Source organism: Ictidomys tridecemlineatus, chromosome 6, assembly GCF_052094955.1.
Source record: "Ictidomys tridecemlineatus isolate mIctTri1 chromosome 6, mIctTri1.hap1, whole genome shotgun sequence".
In the NCBI taxonomy this organism is placed as follows: Eukaryota; Metazoa; Chordata; class Mammalia; order Rodentia; family Sciuridae; genus Ictidomys; species Ictidomys tridecemlineatus.
Genome location: NC_135482.1, coordinates 172,295,058 through 172,317,883, shown reverse-complemented (window position 1 = coordinate 172,317,883; position 22,826 = coordinate 172,295,058). Strand labels below are relative to the sequence as shown.

General features: G+C 41.8%; 1 protein-coding gene across 10 annotated transcripts in view; it reads right to left on the bottom strand.

Moving 5' to 3' along the window:
• Positions 1–1,955: 1,955 nt before the first annotated feature.
• The window catches only part of Stard13 (StAR related lipid transfer domain containing 13), a 473,503-nt gene continuing 452,632 nt past the window's right edge, over positions 1,956–22,826 (bottom strand). For all 10 annotated transcript variants that reach the window (XM_013360729.4, XM_078016122.1, XM_078016123.1 and 7 more), the window contains 7 exons: positions 16,783–16,981; positions 11,655–11,865; positions 10,937–11,051; positions 9,824–10,045; positions 9,063–9,280; positions 5,618–5,794; positions 1,956–4,467 (listed from right to left, as the gene is read on the bottom strand). In XM_013360729.4, coding sequence (XP_013216183.2) covers positions 4,350–4,467; positions 5,618–5,794; positions 9,063–9,280; positions 9,824–10,045; positions 10,937–11,051; positions 11,655–11,865; positions 16,783–16,981 — 1,260 coding nt within the window. In that variant the 3' untranslated portion in view covers positions 1,956–4,349. The remainder of the gene's footprint in view (positions 4,468–5,617; positions 5,795–9,062; positions 9,281–9,823; positions 10,046–10,936; positions 11,052–11,654; positions 11,866–16,782; positions 16,982–22,826) is intronic.

Here is a 22,826-nt window from a genome sequence, read left to right as displayed (position 1 = left end):
TTGATTTTTTTTTCCCTTTTGAATGTGATTTCATTGTTTAAAATGGCTGAAGTGCTGTCTGGGGGGTCCTAAGTGCAAGGAGGCTGGAATGTGCCTCACAGGGAAAATCCGTGTGTTCGATGAGCTTTGTTCAGACCAGAGTTAGCCATGAATTCAGCTGTTGGCCATGAATTCAGTGTTAACAACCAACAACATGGCACACAGAACAAGGAAGGAAGAGCAGGTAAGGCTGCTCCAAATCTACAGAAGTGATGTTTATGGTGGGTGATGGAGTGATGGAAAAGCAGCCAAAATTGTGGATTCTGAGATGACAAAACTGGTTTCAAGCAGTGTAGTCAAAAGAGCATTGTTGAGAGGCTGAAAACCCAAGATATTTATGGTCGCATTAAGCAAGGTTAGGAAAACATTAAACCCTTCTTGGCCAGGATTGTATTATAAAGAAATACTGTGGATAATTAATTTTAAGTGTGTGTGTGTGTGTGTGTATGGGTGTGTGTGTGTGTGTCTTTATATAGAAACACAAAGAAACAAGGTTTAGCATCGATGGTCTGACAAAAGCCTCGTGATCAGAGGCTCACTGGGACCTCGCTCTGTATTTCCCTCAGGTTTACTAGGTTTACTAGGCATTAAAGTCGGTTTTGTAGAAACCTTATAGACAGAACTACCACGAATAAAGAGAATCACCTGGGTCTCACTGTTGCCTCTTCATACCATGTCTCTTTTGAATCGTGCCCCTGCCTGCTGTGTCCTGCTCCTGCTGATTGGGTGCTGAATGAGGAAGTGTATCCTGTGGGTCATCTGGCTCCAGAGGGACAGTGATGGAATTCTGAGTCGACTTGGCTGTGCACAAGGAGGATGTGGCTAGGAATCACTGAGGTGGCCTGAGGTTATCAGGGGTAATTAGGGTGGAAGTATACACTGTTTTTGAGAAAATCGACAAGGATGTAGACTGCTTAAGAGGTGTCACAGGTTGTACATGATCAGTTGTTAGTTATTAACACTTCATGGCTTTGCACTGGTACAAGGCTGCAATGGCAGGTTATTATTCTTTTTTGCTCCTGTGATGTCAATATATTTTGACTTGGCTTTTGTGACACTTCACCTAGCTAGGGTCTATTCTATTGCTTTACCCCATCCTCCCTGGAAGTCAGTCACATGGCTGTTCATTCCATGACCAAATATCAAAAGACAGAAGTAGAAATTTTACACTTAAGAATCACACAAAGAATGTTTAGAATCAAGTTTGAATTCATATGATCCCTGCTCCCAGGAAGACATTTGTACTACTACATTCTCTTCTTTCACATAGAAGAGGAACAGGGGACATGGAATTCCTCCTTTGCTTATGAAAGCAAAACTTTGAAGTAACGGAGAAGGCATATGAGATGAGTGAAGAGCAGAGACAGAAAAATTTTTATGGGGCCATGTGGTCTTTGGGGCTGCTGTGGCTTTTGAACCTATGGCTGAGACTGTTTGGGGTGCCTGTTGGCCAAGGGTTATCTTTGTTGTTTTTTAGAAGTAAAATGTACAGGGCACAAGTTCAAGAATGCAAGGACGGAGCTCAGAGCCATTTGTGGCTATTCTTCATGGCCTAGTGGTGCAGTTTCCATCATTTTATAAAGTCTTTACTCAAAAAAAATAAAATGTAGTAAAGAGTTCGCTAAATACTTGAAAAAAACACCATCAGTATGTTTTATAACTTCCAGATTCTCTATGTCTAAACCTGTATGTGTGTATGTGTGATAACCCTACCCATCACTTTAACGCCTCCAACCCAGGTTAGGCAGTGTCTAACCTGCTAGTGAATGTCTGCTGATAACAACATCCTTCCATTTGGAGACGAGACTGACCACAGACAACACCAAGAGTCAAGTTCACGGCACACCCTTTGGGAGAAATCCTCCTTCTGGAGCAGGTTTTTCACTTTTAGAATGAAGCATGAAAATCAACATGTATTTTATCGAAAATAGGAAATATTTAATGTATATAAATTTATTTGCTTTGGCAATTATTTATTTACAGTTGATGATTGATACCAACAATTGAGGTAAAAATATACATGAGGTATAAATAAATATTTAAATGCAATATTATATTTTATTTCCATTGGCAAGAAAAAGATGAATAAAATACTGTAGTATCTGACAAACAAGCTTGATGCAGTCTCTTTTCATCCCCCCCCTGCCCTTTTCCTCTATTGTAAAGATGCACCATGTTGTTATTACAGGGGTGATGTGATTAGTATGTGCATAAAAACTAAAAGACAAGTAATTGGGTGGGGGGAAGTCAGAAGTACAATCATATTTGTTTTTATTATGTTTTCAGTATTCTCTAAGTCTTTTTTCTTCAAAGTGTGTCCCTGGGGCTCCAAGCGTGGAATCTCTGAGGCTCATTACAAATGCAGAATGTCGGGCCCACCCCTGACTGCCTGAGTCAGAGCGTGCATTTTAATAAGATCCCCAGGTGATTCCTGTGTAGGTTAGAGTTAGAGTAATACTGCCCTGTGCGATATGATGCCATTCATCCTGGTGTGCCTATTCTATTTTCCAAACACACAGTGTCCTACCTCTGGAGCAGGACCAGTGTTTAGCTAGATTAAACTTCATTAATGATCTTGTCGATGCATAGAAAGTAATCTGGGATATATGATTAAATTTAAGATGTCATGGCAGAAGCATATTTGTCTTGCTCACAGAGAACTGCCCAAATGGTAAATCATGGGCTTGCTGCCACCATTTTAAGTAGACATGGGAATGAAAAATTCCTAGCATGATTTTCCTTGCACCATACCAAATGCAGAGCTTTTTTATTCCTCTCAATAAGACAATTGCACATCACTTATAAGAGAAAACATCACATAAATGCTTATAATACAAAAACCCTGAAAACAGTCATTTTTTCCCTCCAATATCAGTTGCTAAATCATATCCGTCTCTGTCATAGACAACCACAGAAAATCTCTCCTTTAAACCAAGCACAATAAGTTATTTTTACGACTAGAGTTGTATTACAATAATTAAAAAAAGCCAACTTAAACCCATTTGAAAATGGTTGAGAAAAAGTTAATTTGTTTAGTCTGTACAATAATAAATAAGGTGGGGTCATATGCATAGGCAGCTTGAATTGGCTAATGAAGAAAACTAGAATTAATATATCTGCTTATATTTTCTAAAACTAATTAAAATATAGTTTTGGTCTTATGTTAGTTAAAACCCTGTTTTTCAAATTGCAAGACTTTAATGAATTATATTTTAAGAATATCACATATAGCAAAATATAAATTCCCTGAAGCTGTGACTATCCAGGACTCTTGAGTGACCGTCATCTCCCTTTGTCTGATGTCCAGAGTAAATTCAGTGCAATACATTGGTAATGAAATGCCAATTAACTATGGCCACATAGGCCACTGGTCAAATAGAAGAACATTTAATTACATTATGGAAAACCTCTATGAAAACTTGAGACAACGCAGAGTCTCTCTCTGTGAGTATGAAAAGGTATGACATGATATTCAGCCCTTTTTTTGGGTGGGGGTAGCGTATTGGTTTTGATTTGGTCATTGGTGTCCATCTGACATTGCACTGAATGAAACTGCCAGAAGCTACTTGAAATCTAGACTTTGGCAATAACTTCTCACCCACTGCTTTGCTTTGAAGAGGAGTAAGGATTCCTTCTCGTGCTTTCTCCCAGCACTCCACTCTCGGGTTTTTGAACAACAGAAACAAATTGGCAAAATGCTTGAGAACCCTTTCAATGCTATTTTCCTTTGGTTAGCTAATCTTTGGCTAGACATCAAGTAAAGCTGACAGATGATAAATTTTCACACCTTGGTGTTAGCAGCGGGCTCTGCTTAGATTAAGGGCCAGTAGGGAGTGGGGCCAGGGAAACTTGGGAAGAGCTGTGTGAGGAAGGGACTCACGGAGTCAGACAATTCTATATAAAATCAATATTTTACATTTATATACAGAGAGATAGAGATATACACATATATGTACAAATGCTACATGTACATTTATTTACAGTTAAGAATATGCTTCTTAGAAGCTTTTAAATAGCAAATTAGGCAATGCATAAGGACTAATCCATTTCATTTTAAGTAGCATAGATACATGTTCTGATTTTTTAAAAAATATTATATTAGTAGGGATGTAGCCGTCTCCAGGAAGGCTGAAAAAGTTCTCAGAAAATTCTTGCATCTTCAACATTCCAACTTCGCAGTGTTTCCATTTTTAACGATCAACCACGTTCACCAGCGCCTCTCTCCTGCTCGCTTTCTCACGCTCACACTCTGCCACAAATGTCCGTTTTAGCTTCCTGTTCCCTGAGTTTGATGTCACACTGGGGACAACTCAGATTTTAGTTTCTGGACCCTCAGCAAGGAGGGGCTGAAAAGAGTTTCGAATCCTGGCAACTTCTGCTGCACAGAGGTGTCCAAAGCCTTTGTTGTACCATTCTGGAGAGTGACCTCTGCAGGGAGAGAAACGAGAAAGGGAGTCGGGATGTCTTCTTCCAAATCACAGCAGTCAGTACCGTAGGCAGGGCTGTCCTCGGGCTCCGGTCACCAGGACACGTGCAACAACCTAGGGCTGCTGCCTTGAGGATCTGAGGACCCCATTCTGCCAGCAGCTGCTTATAAATTACACCAACTCCTTGGGCTAAACCAGGAAGATTCACACTGAATCTAGAATTTACTCAGAAAACTAAATTTATATCTACCTCCACCAAGAACTTAGCTCAGTATGCTGGGTTCCCTGAAGGGATTGAATTTAAGTTTGTTTTTTTTTTCCCTCAAAAAACAAAACAACAACAACAACAACAAAACAAAACCAAATGAAGGGAATAGCAACATTTGGATTTAACCTAAGTGTCCACTGGTGAATGAATGGATAAGGAATATGTGGCCTACACATACAATGGAATACTACTCAGTCTTCAAAAAGAAAGGGATTTGGTCATTTGTGACGATGTGGAGGAACTTGGAGGACATTACGCTAAGTGAAATATGCCAGGCACAGAATGACAAATACTGCATATTCTCACTATTATGTAGAATCTAAAATGTGGAACTCATGGAAGTAGGGTAGAATGGTGGGTACCAGAGGCTTGGGGTAAGGTAGGGGCTGGGAGATGGATGTTGATCAAAGGAGACAAACTTTCCATTTTAGATGGGGCAACAAGTTCAAGAGACCAACATGCTGGCTACCAGGAATAACAATGTCTTGTATTCTCAAAAACTGCCAGGAGAGTAGTGTTCTCATCATAGACAATAAGAACATGAGGAAATAGATATGTGAATAGCTTGCTTTAGTGATTCAGCAATGCATGCAGACACAAAAATATCATGCTGCACACTAAATATACATAATTTTTGCTTGTTAATTTAAAGTAAGTCAATACATAAATTAGAAACAATAAAAAAAGAGCAAAGGACAGGAGGAGAAATGTTAGAATTTTAGGAAGTAGAGGAGGAATATGCAATCATCTGTAGAAGTCTGTTAATGGGAATGAGGAAAAGAAGTAGTGAAATTAGAAATCACAACAAGGCCCTGGTGAATGAGCCGTGTGTAAAGAATGCTCCCGAGACCCGTGCCTGCCATCCTCAGGAGCTGCCACTTACTTCAGGTCTATTCTGCAGATGTGGGTCAGTCTGGACTTGCCAGAACCACAAGGTTCTATTAAGTACTGAGAATCCATCACCACAGCCCGCACACCACCCATGAGTGGGGCTTCTTCGTGCTCCACAGAGAGGGACACCAGGGTGCACATTCCTTTGGGCAAATCAGTCTTCCAGGTCCTGGAGCGAAACAAGCAACACATCAGTTACAGTTAAGAGAGAAAGAGAAACCTGAACACAGAGCTAAGGTTCACACTTAGATTCTCCTGCCAAAAACATGGGCTCAAATTCCAATGTTAGTTTCTTGGATTAAGCTAATGGTTTCCATAAGCTTCAGCTCTCAGACTCAGAGGCTCTCAGACCTGCACTGGGAACCCCAAACTGAGGCCCTGTCCTGGTAGGGGAGTTCCTGCCCATTAATGAAGAGATGACTGTAGGGTTTAGGACTCCCTCAATTCTTCCATTCATCTGCAGAGACATCCGTGTGCTGGGCCCTGAGAAGCCACAGGGACACAAAGACACACATGGCAGGAGGAGACACCGACGATTCTAAAACACCCTGGTGAGGGCACTGATGCTGCTCTACACAGAGGGCTCTGGGATGACGCAGAGGGTCAGAGGAGGCAACTGGGGAGGCTTCCTGGAGGAGGTGATTCAAGTCTTAAATAAACGATTTTTTGGTGCCTGATTAGAAGAAAACTAACCCCTGTGTGGACCTGTTGATGCTCTCCAAATGCTTCAGAGGCTCTTGGGTTGGGGGGAAATAATCATAGTTGATTTGACTCCAGGAAGGCACATGCTGGCTCAGGATGGAGGACACTCACTGTGTGAACTGCCCACAGCTGTTACTGGCTGCCCTTCGAGGCCCTGAATTCCCTGACCCGGGAGTTATTCAAACTCAGTGGGGCTACTACTTGGAAAATAATTGTACATGGAGTCAGGAACCATGAGGGCATCCTGGTAAGCACCTCTTACTTCCCCTTCCACCAGAGAGATCTGTGATAACAGACTGCATTATAACCCCTACTCTTCATTTCGTGGCTCCTATTCCCTGGCTCAGGGGTCTCATCTGTGACTTCACCCATCCCACCACATGAAGAAGATAAGCTATCAGATATGTCCCATGCTATGGCTTTAACGTGCTCCCAAATTTTCGTGTCTTGGAAACTTGGTCCCCAGCGTAGTGGTGTTGAGAGGTGGGATCTTTGGCTGTGTCCTCACGAACAGATAATCCATTCATGGATTTATTGATTGATGAATCAAAGGGTGATTGAGGGACTGGCTGTGTCATAGAAGCAAGCTCTCTCTGGCATGCTTTCTCTGTCTCACCACATGACGCCTTCTGCCATGCTACGGCCTAGCAGGAGGCCCTCAACCAGATGCTGAGTGGATGCTGGCACGGTGCTCTCAGATTTCCCAGTCTCCAGAACTGTGAGCTACATAAAGCTCTATTCTTTATAAATTACCCAGGCTCAGATATTTTATTATAGTAACTGAAAATAAATGAAGACACACAACCAGAACTTAGGAGTAACCAAGCCTGACACAAATGCTCAGAAAGTTCCCTTGGGCTATGATCATTTTCTTTTCACGCATGGCAATATGATAAATAATGAAGACTGACAGGCTTAGAGATCTGTGGGGTTAAGACGGGAAAAGCTTCAGTAACTCTCACTGTAGCTCTTGAGGAGCTAGAGATGGTTATAAAATGAGAGGTAACCATGGTGATCCTAAGAGATGACCAACCTCACACATGCCAGCCCAGATGGGCAGATGCTCTGAAGACAGGGCATCTCAACCCTGCCATTTCCTCATCACACCTGTCAGTTTCCACCTTCCTGTGTCATAAACGTAAGGAATTCCTGTTGGCAGGAACCAGGTCTGGTGCATCATCGTTAATCCTTCTAACTGCCAAGCTCCCCTCCAGAGTGTCATGGTCCACTCACTTCTCTTTCAAGTCTTGTATCCATGCAGTAAGACATAACCCTGACCACTATATTTAAAATTCCACCCTTACCACCTCCTTCTTATTTATTCCACCTAGGATAAATTAGCCTACCCCTTTTTGTTATTATTTATCAACCCACTTTCCCCAGTAAAATATAAATCCTGAGAGATCAGGACCCAGTCTGTTGTGTTCACCTGGGCATCCTCAGAGGCTGAACAGTGCCTGGCATGAGGTATAATTTTTGACACACTAATAAATGGCAGGCTGGCAGGGTTGCTGTACGGCTGGAATGGGGGAAGCTCCATGCAGGGGCTCCCCCTCCCCTCCTCTGCAGGGAAATAAGAGGCACGCTACGGCAAGGCCCATTCCTCTGGCTGCACCCTGGACAACCACTCGACTTTCTGCTTGTGAGGATGAAGGCTGAAATTCAACTCCACAGATGACTAATGTCCCAATAACTGTTGGTAATAAGCCACCCTTATAGTCGCCCACATTCTCCACCAGGATCCCAAGGTTCCTGGGATACACACATCTATTTAGAGAAAACTCACCCCTAAAAGTTAAGGGCTTAAGGACCAATAAGGAATAAAGAACCCATGTGAAAAGTAACCCTTGGTTTGCTCTTGAAACTAGTTTCATAAAGAAACCATTTTAAATATACATTTGGGAATTTCACTAGTGATTCCTTTTACACTGATGATCTGTGAGAAGAGACTGGGTTTGCTTAGATTTTTAATAAAAAGGATATATTGATCTAATTACATTGTATCAGGTTCTTTAATATCCTCAATCTGTTCTTTCTGATGAAATATTGCACTTCTATGCGAATTTCCTATTGTTGCTTCAGCATCTCATTCCAAGCCCAGGGAACAGGGGTCTGGAACTCAACTCATAAATCAATCAGAAACAATATTTCAGTGGCAGGCACAACACCCACCCAGCCTTGCCAGGCCCTGAAATCTGATTGTAAGTCCAGTGTCTCAGCATTTGCAGACCTGCAGGGCTGTGCCAAGGTTTCCAGGCACGGTAATTAGTCATGACCATCTGAAGTTAGACAGAAGGGTTTTGAAATTATACACATTCCTGTGTTAGAGTTTCACCAAATGAAGACTTGCTTTTCCTTGGGGAGAAAGGCAAAGATCAGGAGAAAAGCCAATCAGATTCGATTTGCATAATTTGGCAGAAAGTGCAACTGGACAAACAGCAGCTATTCAGGGGCCTCTGTTCTGGGGAAATGAATGATATTTATGGCCTAATAAACTCTGTGCTCCACAAGGAGAGGGGCTATAAGAGAGCTCGGGCAGAGCTGTAAATTGGGTGAAGAAGCAGGAAGTCAGGCATAAATACGGCCCAGTCAGTTTTCACTGTGGGAAATGCGAGGTGGCTTAGTGTTCCCAGCAGAGACTGGATTTAGGTGGTAGAACTCCAAGCAGTGCTTAAATTTGCAGCTTTCGTTCTGCTTTTGGAACAGGACATCATAAAACCTGGAGTCACGCTTACCTGAGAACCACAAAGTCCCTGGAAGGATGGGGGGCCATGCTGTTCACCACATACTGATAGACTTCTGTCTGCCTGTCCAGCGTTTCCACCACCTTCCACTGCAGGAAGTCCTCGTCCCACAGGTGGCGCTCTCTCAGCACGCGGTTCAGCACCACTGAGGGGGGCGCCTCCACCTCCACAGACGCCTTCCACAGCTTCAGGGGGTTCCCGTCCCCCACCTGGGGAAAGACACCAGTGGAGACTGAAGAGGTCAGGGTCCCACAAAAACCTGCCCCACTTCTCCTGGGGTTTAAAAACAATCTCTCATCATGTCAATGGACAGCAAGGCTACACACCTCTCACTTTAAAATGTAAATATTTTAATCTTTATGCTTAAGAATGATAATGACAATCAAAGAATAATTGTCAACATTCGCGGTGCCTACTGTGTGCCAGGCACTGTTCTAAGCACATTTGACTTGTTAACAGCTCCCTTCTGACTGTGGTTCTCTTAGAATGTCCAGTTTTCTAGATGGGAAAATAGAGGCAGTGACTTGCCCAACATTACACAGCTCTGGCAGAGATAGGATTGGGATCCAGAAGTTGGTACCATGGTCTGGACTCCTGACTGCACGCAGCAGGGCTGCTTAGCAGTCTCTAGACAGAGTCTTTGAACAGTAAATGTCTTAACTGTTCACCTGTGTGCTGAGTCCTATGGATGAGCAGCGATTTGTAAGCAAAAACAAATCCCCAGTTGTTAGATGTGGCTAATGGGAGATTACCTTTTTGAAAGCGAGGTCTGTGTTGTCGGGGCTGGAGCACGTGACCCATCCTTTGAACTTCTCCTTGGCTTCTTTCTGGAGGCCCTGGACAAGATGCTCCAGGTAAGTGTGGAAAGTTGCTCCACTCTCCTCCAGCTGCATCCCCAAGTCTTCCAGGGTGGGTGCGTGGATCTCAGCCTCCGCATAGGAGTTGCGAGACTGGGCCACCAACTCATGTGGGACCTGAAGCAAGGGGTACACAGAGGAGCAACACACTGAGGTAAGGGAAATGCTGAGACTAATGGTTAGAGGAAGCAAAGTCATTTCATCAACAACCGAGGTCTGAGCAATGGGCCAAGGGTCACATGGCTAGATGTTTTTCTAAGATCACTGCCAAGTCTGGGAGGGGCCTTCCTGAAGTTAGGAAATACAGATATGTTTCTGAGGTTATATTTATTATTCAGAACACTTCTATGACTTCCCAATCATTCTTTCCATTTTCCTTTTCTTTTCCTTTTCTTTTATTTTTATTCTGTTTGTCAAAATGTGAGCTCCAACAATTCTACTCTGAACAGACTTAACGCAATAGACTTGTGAAGGAAACATCAAAAACGACTTAGAAATAGCTTTACCTTTTTAGCACATTCTTCCCATTGAAAAATGCCAATTTTACTACAGAAAATATGCCAGAAGTCTTGTTCACTTAACTTCTTTGGCATATCTGTGGCTTTACTCCTAGGCTGTCATTACTCCCCCCCCCCTCACACACACACACACACACACACACACACACACACACACACACACACACCCCAATGTGGAGCCTAATCAAGCCCTGAGGTAAAATCAAATATAACAATATTGGCTGACTGGCCCTGAACCTGACAAAGGAAGGTGATGCAATTGTTTGCACAAAAAAATCATCATCATAGTGACTCCAAGTGTCTCTATCAAAGCCTGGACTGTATAGCTAGCTCCTCATGTTTCTTGGAGGCAAAACCCAGTGCTATGAAGCATACTATTGTCATCATAAGGTCAGGAACAAACAGACATAAACCATAAACGCAGCAAGGATTCCAAGCTTCTTATCTAGTTCCAAGAGCTAGGAGGAAGGAGGTAGAGCCTTTTGCTCACCTCAAACAGTTTGTTGCATTCCGTGATCATGTGGGCAAGACCCTGAGCTGCGGCCAGATTCTCATTGAGGTCCTTTTGATCTGGCTTCCCAGTGGCATATTTCTTCTGGATGACTCTGTAATTGAATGTGAGTGCTGAGCAGATCACAAACCAAAGAGCTTTTCACAATACTGAGCGCATGCATCCCTTTTGTTTTCTGTTCATCCCCAGATGCTATCCAGAGCCCAGGCGTTCTCATTTCCAAATAAAAACAATGACCACACATCTTAGATATTCCAAGGCAGGCTAACAGCCCAACAGCTCACAACCAAAGCCTTGGAAAAACACAAGGGCAGGAAGAGCTGTGGGAGGAGAAATGCATCAATTTTTTTCTAAAGTTTGAAACCACTCAACTACATGTTCCTGAGCTTTGTTTTTCTTGTTTAAATATAGTCTTTCAAAATTAAAGATCGTAAAATACAGATCTGTGTACTTTTCCCCTCCTTCCCACTCTTACAAACAAAACTCCTCAGGCTTTCTGGATCTCAACTGACCTTCTTCAATACTACTTTGACAATTCCATGAACCTGAGTCACGTGAATGAGGTCGTTCTGGAGCATGTTCTGATTATAAAGTGAGAGCTGACAAATCTTCAAGTTGATGTCTAGCATGAGAGGAGTTTATTTATGAATTGTGGGGGTGGCCTGGCTTGGGATTGCGGTTGTTGAGGAAAACTTACCTTGGAGAGCTTTCTTTCTTCAATAAATTAAGATGAAAAAGGGAGGGGGCCAGACACACAGCCAGGTTCATGGACGTCATCTGATTTTCTTCCACCAAGTTGACGACGTCATTTAGGAAGCAAAGGAGAGTCTGTAGGGCCTCCCTGTTTTCATCTGCCAGCAGCAAGATGGCAGCCTGCACAGCCTGCAGTCGCTGCTCTTTGGGGACGTCTGAGGAAAAGTGGGCACCAAGTCATTAGAGCCACGGCCTCCGAAAGAGTTAGCAGCAGAGTGTGTAATCTGCACTTCCTGACATCAACCACCAAAACCAAATAACTAACGGCACAAAGAAGTAACTAATGGCTTAGGCCTCAAAGATAGGTGAGAGGCAGAGCTGTGGTCTGGATGACCCAGCCATACTTAGAAAGCAACACCCCCTGTCCTGGCTTTTCACACTCGGAGCAATCAGTCTGGTCATTTGTTTTCAGTTGAGTTTTCTGTAGTAGACAAGGTTGGCAATGGACTGAAGCTCTGCCAACTTGTTTTTTTTTCTTGCCCACCCTCCTCACCAGACAGCTTTGGAAGCACCTGTTAGGATGCTCAGGGCTCTACAGGATGTGATTTGAAAGTCACTGAGTGATAGGACAACAGCCTGACCTTTTCCTCCCGTGGAGCAGCCAGATCATACTGCCAGCATGGCCACAGTTAACCGAGAGTGAGAGTATCCAGCTGGCGCCTCCTGGGGCACTCCCAGAAGGTCAGAGGCTTGATGGTAAGCTTGGTACCTCTTCCCTTCCTTGCTCCTGTAAGTCACCAGGGTTTGGTTGGGAAGAGGTACTCAGTTGACTTTGGGTAGAAACTCACTGTCACTTGTCCTGTAATCTTGGGGGATTATGGGATAGAGGTTTTGCCTGGGGAAGAGGAACGAGGCTCCGTGAGGTTATAAGGAATGGACAGCCCTTCTCAGTTTCATTCTTCTTGAGGGTGGTCCCTGTGGTGGTGGTGGTGGTGGTGGTGGTAGTGGTCGTGGTGGGCATTGGCTGTGCAGATTTAAAAGGGAACTAACTTGACATTATGAAGTGAACTACATGGAAAAGTCACAGTGAATGGGTGTTAGGTGCTGCATTTTGCTGCCCCCTGGCTGTGTTTGTTTAATGATCCTTTAGGTTTAATTTACTGACACAGTCAGGAGCTCACTTCAGTTAATACTGCTGTCCTTATTAAAAGGCTGCTTTCTGGAGCAGAAGTCTCCACACTAGGACATCTGTACTCCCAAGGGGTCAGGGGCAGGGTGTGCTCATGACAGTCCCTTGAGGTGTGGGAAGAAAATGTTAGAACTTCCAAATGTGTTTATATTTTCTCTTGTCCATTATAAATACTGCTTGAGTTGCCTTATAATGTGCACTCTAAATCATATATCACACAGTAAATAAATTATTAAGATGAATAAATATACACAGCTTTTTACCACTGGCAGGGGTGCATGATTAAAAAGAAATTGGTGCTTTCTGCTCCAGATTGGGCCACGGACCTCTGCCTGGGTCCTGAATGGGCAAAAGACTTGTGGTCCCTGTGGGTTGTCTATGTCGGGCTCTCCTGTGCTTCTCCAGCATCATGTAGAAGGACCTTACATCTCAGAGATGACCAGACTCTTGGCTCCAGTCAGCCCGCAAACCCAAATTTCTGGAAAAGTGTGACCCTGCATTCAGCGTGCTGAAACCCATCCCCACCCTATGGTATCTATTATGTACTGGTACAAGATAAACTGGGTTTATGGAGAAAAGCCATTTTGTTTAAATGATAGCAAAACCACTTCCTCTTTTCTTGCTTGTGTTCAAACAGGTACTACTTAGGATTTTAAGTTGGGTAATAGTATTATAAATTTAGCTTGAGCCACTAAGCCGCTTTTAAATATGCTGCTATAGGTAAGATGTCATCGAAAGTTTAACTTTTTTATTCCATGCCAAGATTTTTTCCTATACCATCATTTTAAAGGAATCATCTGTCATCTTTATACATTGTTTTAATTTCCTACTTGTTCTTTTATCCCTCAGAAAATATCTCTTATACATTACTTGCTACTAAAAAGGCTTGAGAAGGTAACTACTAATCCCTCAATTCACATTCATTGTGAACCTTTTCAACTGTGACCTTTCGGTTACACATGACACTGCTGTGGTTCCTGCCTTTCTTGGCTCTTTGGAGACCATTGGAGATCTGCCTTTCTAAGTGCTGAGAATTTATAGCCAGGTGGCCATCAGTCCTTCACTCTCAGCATCCTCTCTATTCTAAACCTTTCTTCTTTCTCCCCACAAGTGAGCTCCCCTTCTCTTCGTGTCCACATTCTCTCCGTTGTCGAGTCATACAACTGTAGGGCTGTCTTTAATCTCTCCATCCTTTCCTCTCTCATAGACTGGTGGGATTAAAATATCTTCAGGATCCACTCCACACCTTATTTATGTTCATCAGCTGATGAAAGCCCAACAGTTGAAAAACAGAACTTCTCTGGAGAACTGGGAGGGGAACTGTTCCTCTCTCCCACAAGAGTCCTCTGGAATCTTTGACAGCAGGGCCTATCCATGGACTTTCCTGTTTCCAGTTTCTAGTCTCACTGCTGGAAGTCACAGTAAGTAATCCAGAGCCTCCATTAGTGCGTCAGCTCTCGTGCCCTCCATTCTTGCCTATGAAATACCTCCTACACACCACTTGCACATTCATGGATCAAAAGTACAGTCCTCACCAACTTTCACCTTCATGGCAAGAACAAGGTTGGCTCCATACTCAATACTCATTCTTCCCTTTCTTCCTAAGAAAACATACATTCTGTTCAGGGATGAACTGTGCTGGCTTAAACCAAAAATGATAATCCCATTCCTCGTTTCATTGTCTGACTTAGAGAAGAAGACATAAAGCTTCTGCAAGATTTATCTCCCTGATAAAAAGAGACATATGCCCAAGGAGGACTCCCTGCCCCTCTATGCCTTTGAATGTGATTTTATGAAGACATAACAATTATAAGTTGTGGCAGTCATACTGTGACCTCAAAAGGAAGCCAAGAGAGGCTGACTTTGCCCTGGCATCACTGAGTTGCAGAATTACTTAACATTGCAATGTTTTAATTCTGATTTCGTGTCAAGTGAGACAATACAATGTCCTTATTGTTTAAACAGTTGTTTGTTGGACTTTTGGTTGTTTTTTGCAGTAGAGAGCATCATAACTGGTAAGTCCCTCAACCATACCTGAAGGTTCCCCAATGCTTAATGGGTCAAATACAGACCTCTGCTCTAATTTTCAATGCTTTCCTTGTGTGATCCTGGCCTAATTTTTCAGTGTCATCTGAAAAGTTGTACATTTAGTACCCCTCAGGACAGATAGACAAAACCTTGAGCTGCTCTGACACATGCTCATGCCACTTGCTTCACCTAGCATGTGTTCCTCACATATCTCAACCTTTGGGTGTCATTTTCTCTTCCTCCAAGTCCTCGTCACTCATCTCAGCTTTCTTGGACTTGTCTTTGTAACCTTTTTGTGTTATTTTTCCCACCTTGTTGTATTGCAGTCATTTATGTTCATGTCTCGTCTCTTTAAGTTGTAAGATCCTTAAGAGCAGAGCGTGAGTCTCAGGCAGCATCCATATGCTCTGCCACGCTCCACACCACACCCTGTCCATAAATCCCACTCCGTAAATGTTTGCTCAGCTAAAATAAAGCCCTGCTTTGATCTGGCTTTTTGGTTATATCTCAGAAAGAGCCAAAGACATTTATCTCTTGGAAATAATCTAGCTTTAGATGTACACTAGTGTCGACTTCAGCCCCAGACCTGATTAAATGTCAAGACTCATATGGGATACTTCCAAGTCATAGGGAGGCTTAACTGAAAAATGGTGTTTGACCTCTCAGCAGCCCTTTCATGAACACCCTGTGTTTAGGCTCTAGCAATGTGTATCATTATTTCAACTTAAGCTATTCACTTGGAGAAAATAATATTTATTTAGTGGGTCACCACTTTATTCTGTTTCTACAAGTGGTACTAATTACAATCCTTTTTGAATTTGTAATATTATACACTCTTTAAACATATTTAGTACAGAAATCCCTACAGTGGGGATCTTCAAATTGGGTCAATTCCATATCAAGACCAATTTTAGGTATATTTTGCTGTAAACTGAAAGTCCACTGGCCAACTGTTCTTGTCCCCCACTATAAGGAATTGGGACTTGGGCTATGAAAGCAATCCATAGTTCTAATGTTATCATTTCTAGAAAAGATTCACATCTTTCTTTTTTTCTTTTCTTCTCCTTTAATACTGGGGATTGAATAAAGGGGCACCCTATCACTGAGCTACATTCCCAACCCTTTTGCTTTTCTTTTTTATTTTGAGATAGGGTTCGCTAAGTTGCCCAAGTTGGCCTGAAACTTTTGATCCTCCAGCCTCAGGCTCCCAAGTCACTGGTAATTACAGGTGAGTGTCACTGCACCTGGCTTTACATGTTTGTTTCTAATAATCTCCCTTTACAATTACCTTTAGCAGGATAGGATTTTTAATCAGTAGTTGTTATTTTGAATAATTATTTTGACTATAGTGGCTTTGCTCTGAGAACTATTGATTTAACATTATTTAAAAAAAATTCCAAGTGAAAATATGAATTAGTTGCATTCAGCTGAAGCGTTGATTTGGTTTGCTTGCTTTTCACCAATTAAAATATTTCTGCTTTTTAAAAATTTCTATTATTTTAATACATTCAGCTTTAAATTTCCTATATCCCAAGAAAATGTGTACTTTTTAAAAAATTAAATGTTTTAATAAATACCCAAATACAAAATAAATTTGACCATGTCCCCTTATCATTTCAAATTTCTTGAAAGTATATTATTGAAAGTTAGTTTGAGATCTTACACCAAGAAAGCTCTCAATATTGAGAAGAAATATTTTGATGTCAAAAAGATATTTTCCAGTGCATAAAAAATGTTGTGGAGATTCTACACCAAACTCTGAACAAAGTGTTATTTCTGGAGAGGAGATTAGGGCTATAATTTTTACACCCTTCTTTATGGATTCATGTGTTAAAATTCAATCTATAGGGTTTTTTTTTTTTTTTAAATGGTTTGGATGCACATGAGAACACTGATTGGTATGACCCCCACTTACATTGATAGATGTGGAGGAAGGTCTCGCTGAGTTTGTTGGTGAAAAGAGGCTCAGGAAGGTCCCGGAAGAACTGCTTCACCATGTCTGCCACATCATAAGCGGACTGGTCTTCATAGCTGACATTCTCGGGAAAGTTCTCGTTCATCTGACGTAGGGCATGGATTCGAGACTTCACTCCCGACTTGCGAAAAAGACCCACCTGAAAGGAGCCATCAGGACACATGAGCTGAGCTCTCCTTTCCCTGACACCAGAAGGCTTGGGACCAGAACTGAATGAGCTAGAATTGCATTTTTATTCACAATTCTGAATACTCCTGTAGCTACTACAGGCAAAGCTGAACAATGATGTCTCTCCTGTGAAGTGAAGATAAGAATAAGACCCCACTGCCCCGGACTGTTGTGGAGACTGAATGAGAAAACATATGTGAAGCTGCTGTGTGACCCGTAGAGTTCTGGCACACTGCAGATGTCAATATTGTTTTCACTTATTCAAAAAGTAGTGATTAAGCATCCACTATGTGCCAGGCATTCTTTTGCTAGGAGTCATTAGGGAGCAGAGCAGACAATATTCCCTGCCCTTTAGCATTTAAACTTTCAGAGGGATTTTGAGAAAGTCTGGGCAATGAAAATTTTCCTGGGAGTAAGGTGCTTGGTGGAAGGAAGGGTCCAAGATAAGCAACCATATTTAATACCCCTTGGAAGAGAAGTCTATAGGGAATATGCCCATGTAAGAAAACATTATTATAAGTGCATAATTTGATTTAGGGTCTTATTTGCTTAATCCTTGGCACCATGATGTATGTGGCTCCTATGCCTGGCACTTACTACTCCACTTTGTTTTGTATATAGACCCCTCTATTGAGAATGACAATTGGGGGGCTTTTATTCAGACATGATCATGGCAGTCTGTTTTCACTTAAACACCTCCCTGCTTGACAAATAAACAGAAAAATAAGAAACCAAAAAATAATGGCCTGAATAGGGATGAGTGAGGTAGGCAGAGCCCTCATTGCAAGAGTGAAGATCCTGGCCTGGTTGGGCAGGTTAAGCCCAGGCCTGCGAGAAGCCCTCCCCACCCTGCACTTGCTTCCATCCATAAAAAGAACTGAGCTTTCCTGGGAGCTCTGGCTTACAGTGAAAGAATGTCTGATCATTTTAAATGCCTGGAGGGCATCAAGTTTTTCAAAACTCAGTTTTTTCAATCTTTATTTTCTACTCCTTTCATTCCTCAGTGGCTCTGAGGTTGGCCCACTTATGCAAAGGTGGGAACATTCCCAAGTGGCTGGATGGTAGATAGTGGCACCAGAGTTGGCAATGAAGAAAATATGAGCACGGTTGTCTCGCCAGCTCCTCTGTGTGCCAAGATCGCACCTGGGCCCTGACCCAAGTTCAGGTGTCTGACAAAGGCTCTCATGATTGTTGCTATAAATGAGAGCAGCCCTAAAACCCCAGTTCTTTTGAACTGCAGTAAAAGCAAAGGAAGAACTCAAGGCCATTAGAGAACACTCAGGTTTTTGTATATGTCAGCTACATGGATCACAGGGGAAATTATACAGAGTTGCTTTTTGTGGTCACAAAAACAGAATCTTAGCAATATTTCTTCGCATTCCAAGGCTTATCATCCTAACCCTAATTTCACAGGTCAGGATATTCAGACATATTATCACTTTAAATCTTCAATACTTTTTTTTTTTATTCTTAAAGATTGAAGTATCTAGAAAATGCAAAATTGCTATGCTTAGCTTATTCTCCACAAAGAATCTAAATAAAAGTTATCTTTCTTTATCTGGCAACTACTCCATGTTTCATCAAAGTGCATGAGAAGAAAGCATGCATTGTCAAAAGAAAAATAAAAGATATCAGATGGGTGATTATTGAAGTGAGATGCATCTTGTGTTTGTTTACATTTTGAGTTTTTAATTTTGGAAGAAGGCCCAGGACTTTGTACATCACAGAACTGTGCTGCATGGGAGTTTTCAGAATCTCAATGCCCTGAAGGTGAATTCTTAAGTGTAAGTCACAAATATTTATCCTCATGTGAGTTGGTATTATTTCATTTGAGAAGAATTCCTATGTTTTTTAAACAGCAGAGCAATATTGATCAGATCTATAAAGAGTGTTTATGTTTAAATTGCTGAGCATGTTTCTCTTGTCTACTGTGTCCTTCAAGCTCTGTTTCTAGGTTCATACTAATGTGCATGCACATACACTTCCCACAGGTGTTTTCTTTGTATTGTTCAGATTCCAAGTTTCTTTCTCTTTTCGGCAAATGTTGTTATTTTAATTATTTTAGACATGTCTGGGGCTCTCCAGTGGCAGGCTCTGAGCTGTTTGTTCTGACTTTGAGCTCATAGGATGTCTCAGGGTTGTCAAAGATTTATTTGTTTTGTTTCAAATTCTGACAATAACATTCCCACACTGCGCTTACCTTCCAGGGGACATGGGAAATATCTGTGTGTTCTATGGATTTCTGTTGGAAGCCAGAGGAAATGTCCTAAACCTAATAAAGGAAAAGTGGTCTCAAATTGGTCTAGATTTGAGATGCAATAGCTAAAGAGGCAGACGGGAAAGATGGAAAGAACTACAGTCTCCAAAGATATTGATGAACTCATGAATGAACTAACTCTGGCACCATCCTGTTTTCTGACTCATTATTGTCTGTATGTGAGATATGAATTTCCTAACATTCAAGCTTTTTTGGGCTGAGGCTTCTCCTGGTTGCTGTAGAAAGCATCTGGACACAGTAAGTAGAAGGTACTTCTAATGGTGTAGAGGTCCTGAGACCAAAGAAAAGTGCCTCCTATCTATCTGCATAGAACAAGACCACATGGTGGTACAAGTGATTGTTGATAGCCATTTTTTTTTCCAAAAAGTTTTCAACACGGGGATAACTAAAGATTTTTGTTTTTAATGTAATAAATGGAGATTGAAGAAACGGGTTGCTTCTGAGGGCATCCTCATCATTGTTGATGGTGGTAAGTGAACTCGGATTCCCTTAGCTTCACTAGGAGCAAGACCAAAGAGGGCCTATGTCCTTCATTTACCTCTGTGTCTATCACTGTCAGGTGGGCAATCTGGGCAGTCACACAAGTTCTACTGTTGCTGTTATGAAATTCTCAGTAATATATGAAGAAGGAATCACATATTTTCATTTTGTCTAGGGCCCCACAAATTACATAACACGTCCTGCTTTTATGTCTTCAAAGCCCAGCTCAAATATCCTCTCAAAAAAGGAAGCAATGATGGTCAGCAATGCAAAATTCATTTTATAAACATCTTTCTTGCCTGCACTCTCTTGCTCCACCTTAAGAAGAACGAAAGAATGAATAGTGCATAATGTTCCCTTCATCTAGTTTTCCTCTCTTCCCTTTTGTCTTCCACCTAAAAACCCAGCTTTGAGAAACCAAGGGCTGAGGGAACGATTTAAATCGATAGTCTCAGAGCAAGCATCCTTCGTTATATCTGAGATAGGCAAAGTGATGAACAGGCAGCGGATTAGAGGACCCTGGCACTGAGCATGAAGTGCCTTCCCAGCATAATTAGGCTTTTAAAACTTACTGCTCCATTAGAAGGAGCAGTTGGGCATGAGTGCTGCATTACAATTCAAATTTCATCTAAATAATATTAAATCTCCTTCTTGGCATCCTGTTTATGCTAATCCTTTCTGGGCTTAATGATGTTTATCAGGACTTCCATTTCCTCTTCTTTAGAAATTTGCTCAGCTAATGAAGAAAGGTTGGGTTTATTCAGAAAGGGAGAGATTCATAGGGAGAGTGTGCAGCGGGTTCTGATTTTGAGCACTGAGCTGACTTCATATTCATCAGGAACCAGTATAACCTATGCTTCTGTGCACTGTTGATTTAGGGCAGAAATAAAGGCGCAGACAACAAAGCGAGGCTCCTCTCACGCACTGCTATGTCTGAATACAAATGGTTCATAATTGAAGGCTAAACTTCCTCATTTCATCTACAGCCATCTGCAAGGGCGCAAATGGAAAAGCTATGCTTCATCATATATAAACTGCTCTGCAGTGGGGAGTGTGGGAGGTGAAATGCTGGCACTGCTTCAGGACTTTGTGGGGCTGGAATCAACTCTGTGATGAGTGCTTATGTTCCAGATGAACTCTGAGCTTGAGGGGAAGTGGTCCAGTTCCCTGCATGAATCCTCCTTCCCTCAGATCAAGGACAGAGCCTTAGGCAGGACTTGGATGGTGCTTCCTGCTCAAGCATGGCTTAGAAGAAGGATATTTGGAGACCTTCCTGTCTTTTATGGGTAGGGCTGAGATTTCAAGATCCCGTGCAGACACTGAATCTCTTCTCCAAGGAAGTGCTGCTGGCCTACAAGGGACATTCATCTAATGTTTCTCTTCTTCCTTTTTTCTCTTTAATTCCCTGTCTTTTTGGATTCATTAATTTTTACTTGCTGTTAATTCTCTAAGACAGTCTTCCTCTTCTACTTGGATTTTTTTTGGTTCTTCTTCATTTCTCCAGTTTTCCTCAGTTTCCTTCTTAGACAACTTTCCTTTCCCACAGGGATCTGAAGGGTGACCTCTGCATGTTCCCCACAATGAGATGAGGAAGGAAACCCTGCCAGAATTAAGGTGGGAATTGACTGCAGCAAAAGTCCATCTGCCACCCTACAGATTCTTCCTGGTGACTGATAACAAGAGAAACACTGTGTTGGCTCAGTCTGGTTACATTTAGAGTCAGTCTTTATGCCCTTGAAATGAATCTCTTTCCTACAAGGCTTTGTCTGTACAGTTTTATAACATGGAATTCTTCCAGACTTAAAAATTAGTTAGATACTTGAGATGGACACTGGGGACAAGCCAGTGAGCAGAGCTGGAGGAGGGTTTGGTGTCCACTCTCCTCTTTGTTTATGACTTTCTTCTCTCCATGCAACTTTTGCTTTGAAAGGGAGACTGGGTCAAATCATAGCAGTAATGCTGGTGATGCATATTATTCAAAATCTCCACTGGGCAGGAATTTCTAAATTTCTATTCCCATTCTATACTTAGGAGCTGGTAGAGAGTAGAATAGTGGTATTATAATTTATTTATTTATACCCAACTTTGTTCAAGGAGGACTTTAAGGTGACTTACAATGATACATAAAATACAATAAGATATAGTCAAATTAAGAATAATAGAAAAATTACAGCAAGAGGAAAATAAAGATAGAAAATAGTAACTGAAACTAGGTATGAGGCTGATGTAGAAAATTCATTTAAAAATTATCTATATTTACTACAGACAGAATATGCATTTGGCTCCAAGCTTCCTAGCAGTCAGTACAGAGAGGAAAACACACTCAATTGAATGATCCTTGTGTCTATAATATAAAAAACAGACAAATTATCCAGAAGCAGCACACTGTTTTCAAGAGCTGGATAGTGCCTTAGGAAAAAATTATTCCTCCTATTCTCAGATAAAGAACACAACAGGATGTAATGACCAAAATCATCAACAAAATCTACAGACCAGATTCATCAATGAGTTGCACAGGACCAACTCTTAAAGTGTCCCCTAATGCTGGAGATGGAGCCACCCCAAAGTTCACAAGGGAAAAGCAATTCTAACAGTACAGTAGAATGCAGTGGTTAAACATGGGAGTTAAACTCTGGAGTTACACAGATTTATAAACAGGTGTTGGCTCCTTGATGGAGGCTGGGGTATTAACTACCTAGGGTAGATCTAGGATTAAATGAAGCAGTGAAAGCAGAACTTGCTGGACAGTCAAGAAAGGTTACTGTTATTCAATTTATGGCATAGATGAACCGTATTCCCTTTGGGCATTCCTGAACCAACAACTGTTTTTTCTTAATATATTTTCTTCTGATAAGTAATAGCTGACCATACTTTTGGAGCAAAATATTCTCTTTCATAGCATCTTATTTTTAAGCACTTTGCTGCCCTTATTTCTCAGAAATAAGAAGCATGTTATTAAATTCATTTCACAAAACCAAAACATCATCATTGCAACAACAGCAGCCACTCCACCTTCTACAATGACATCCAAATATGCAAAAATATATATATATATATA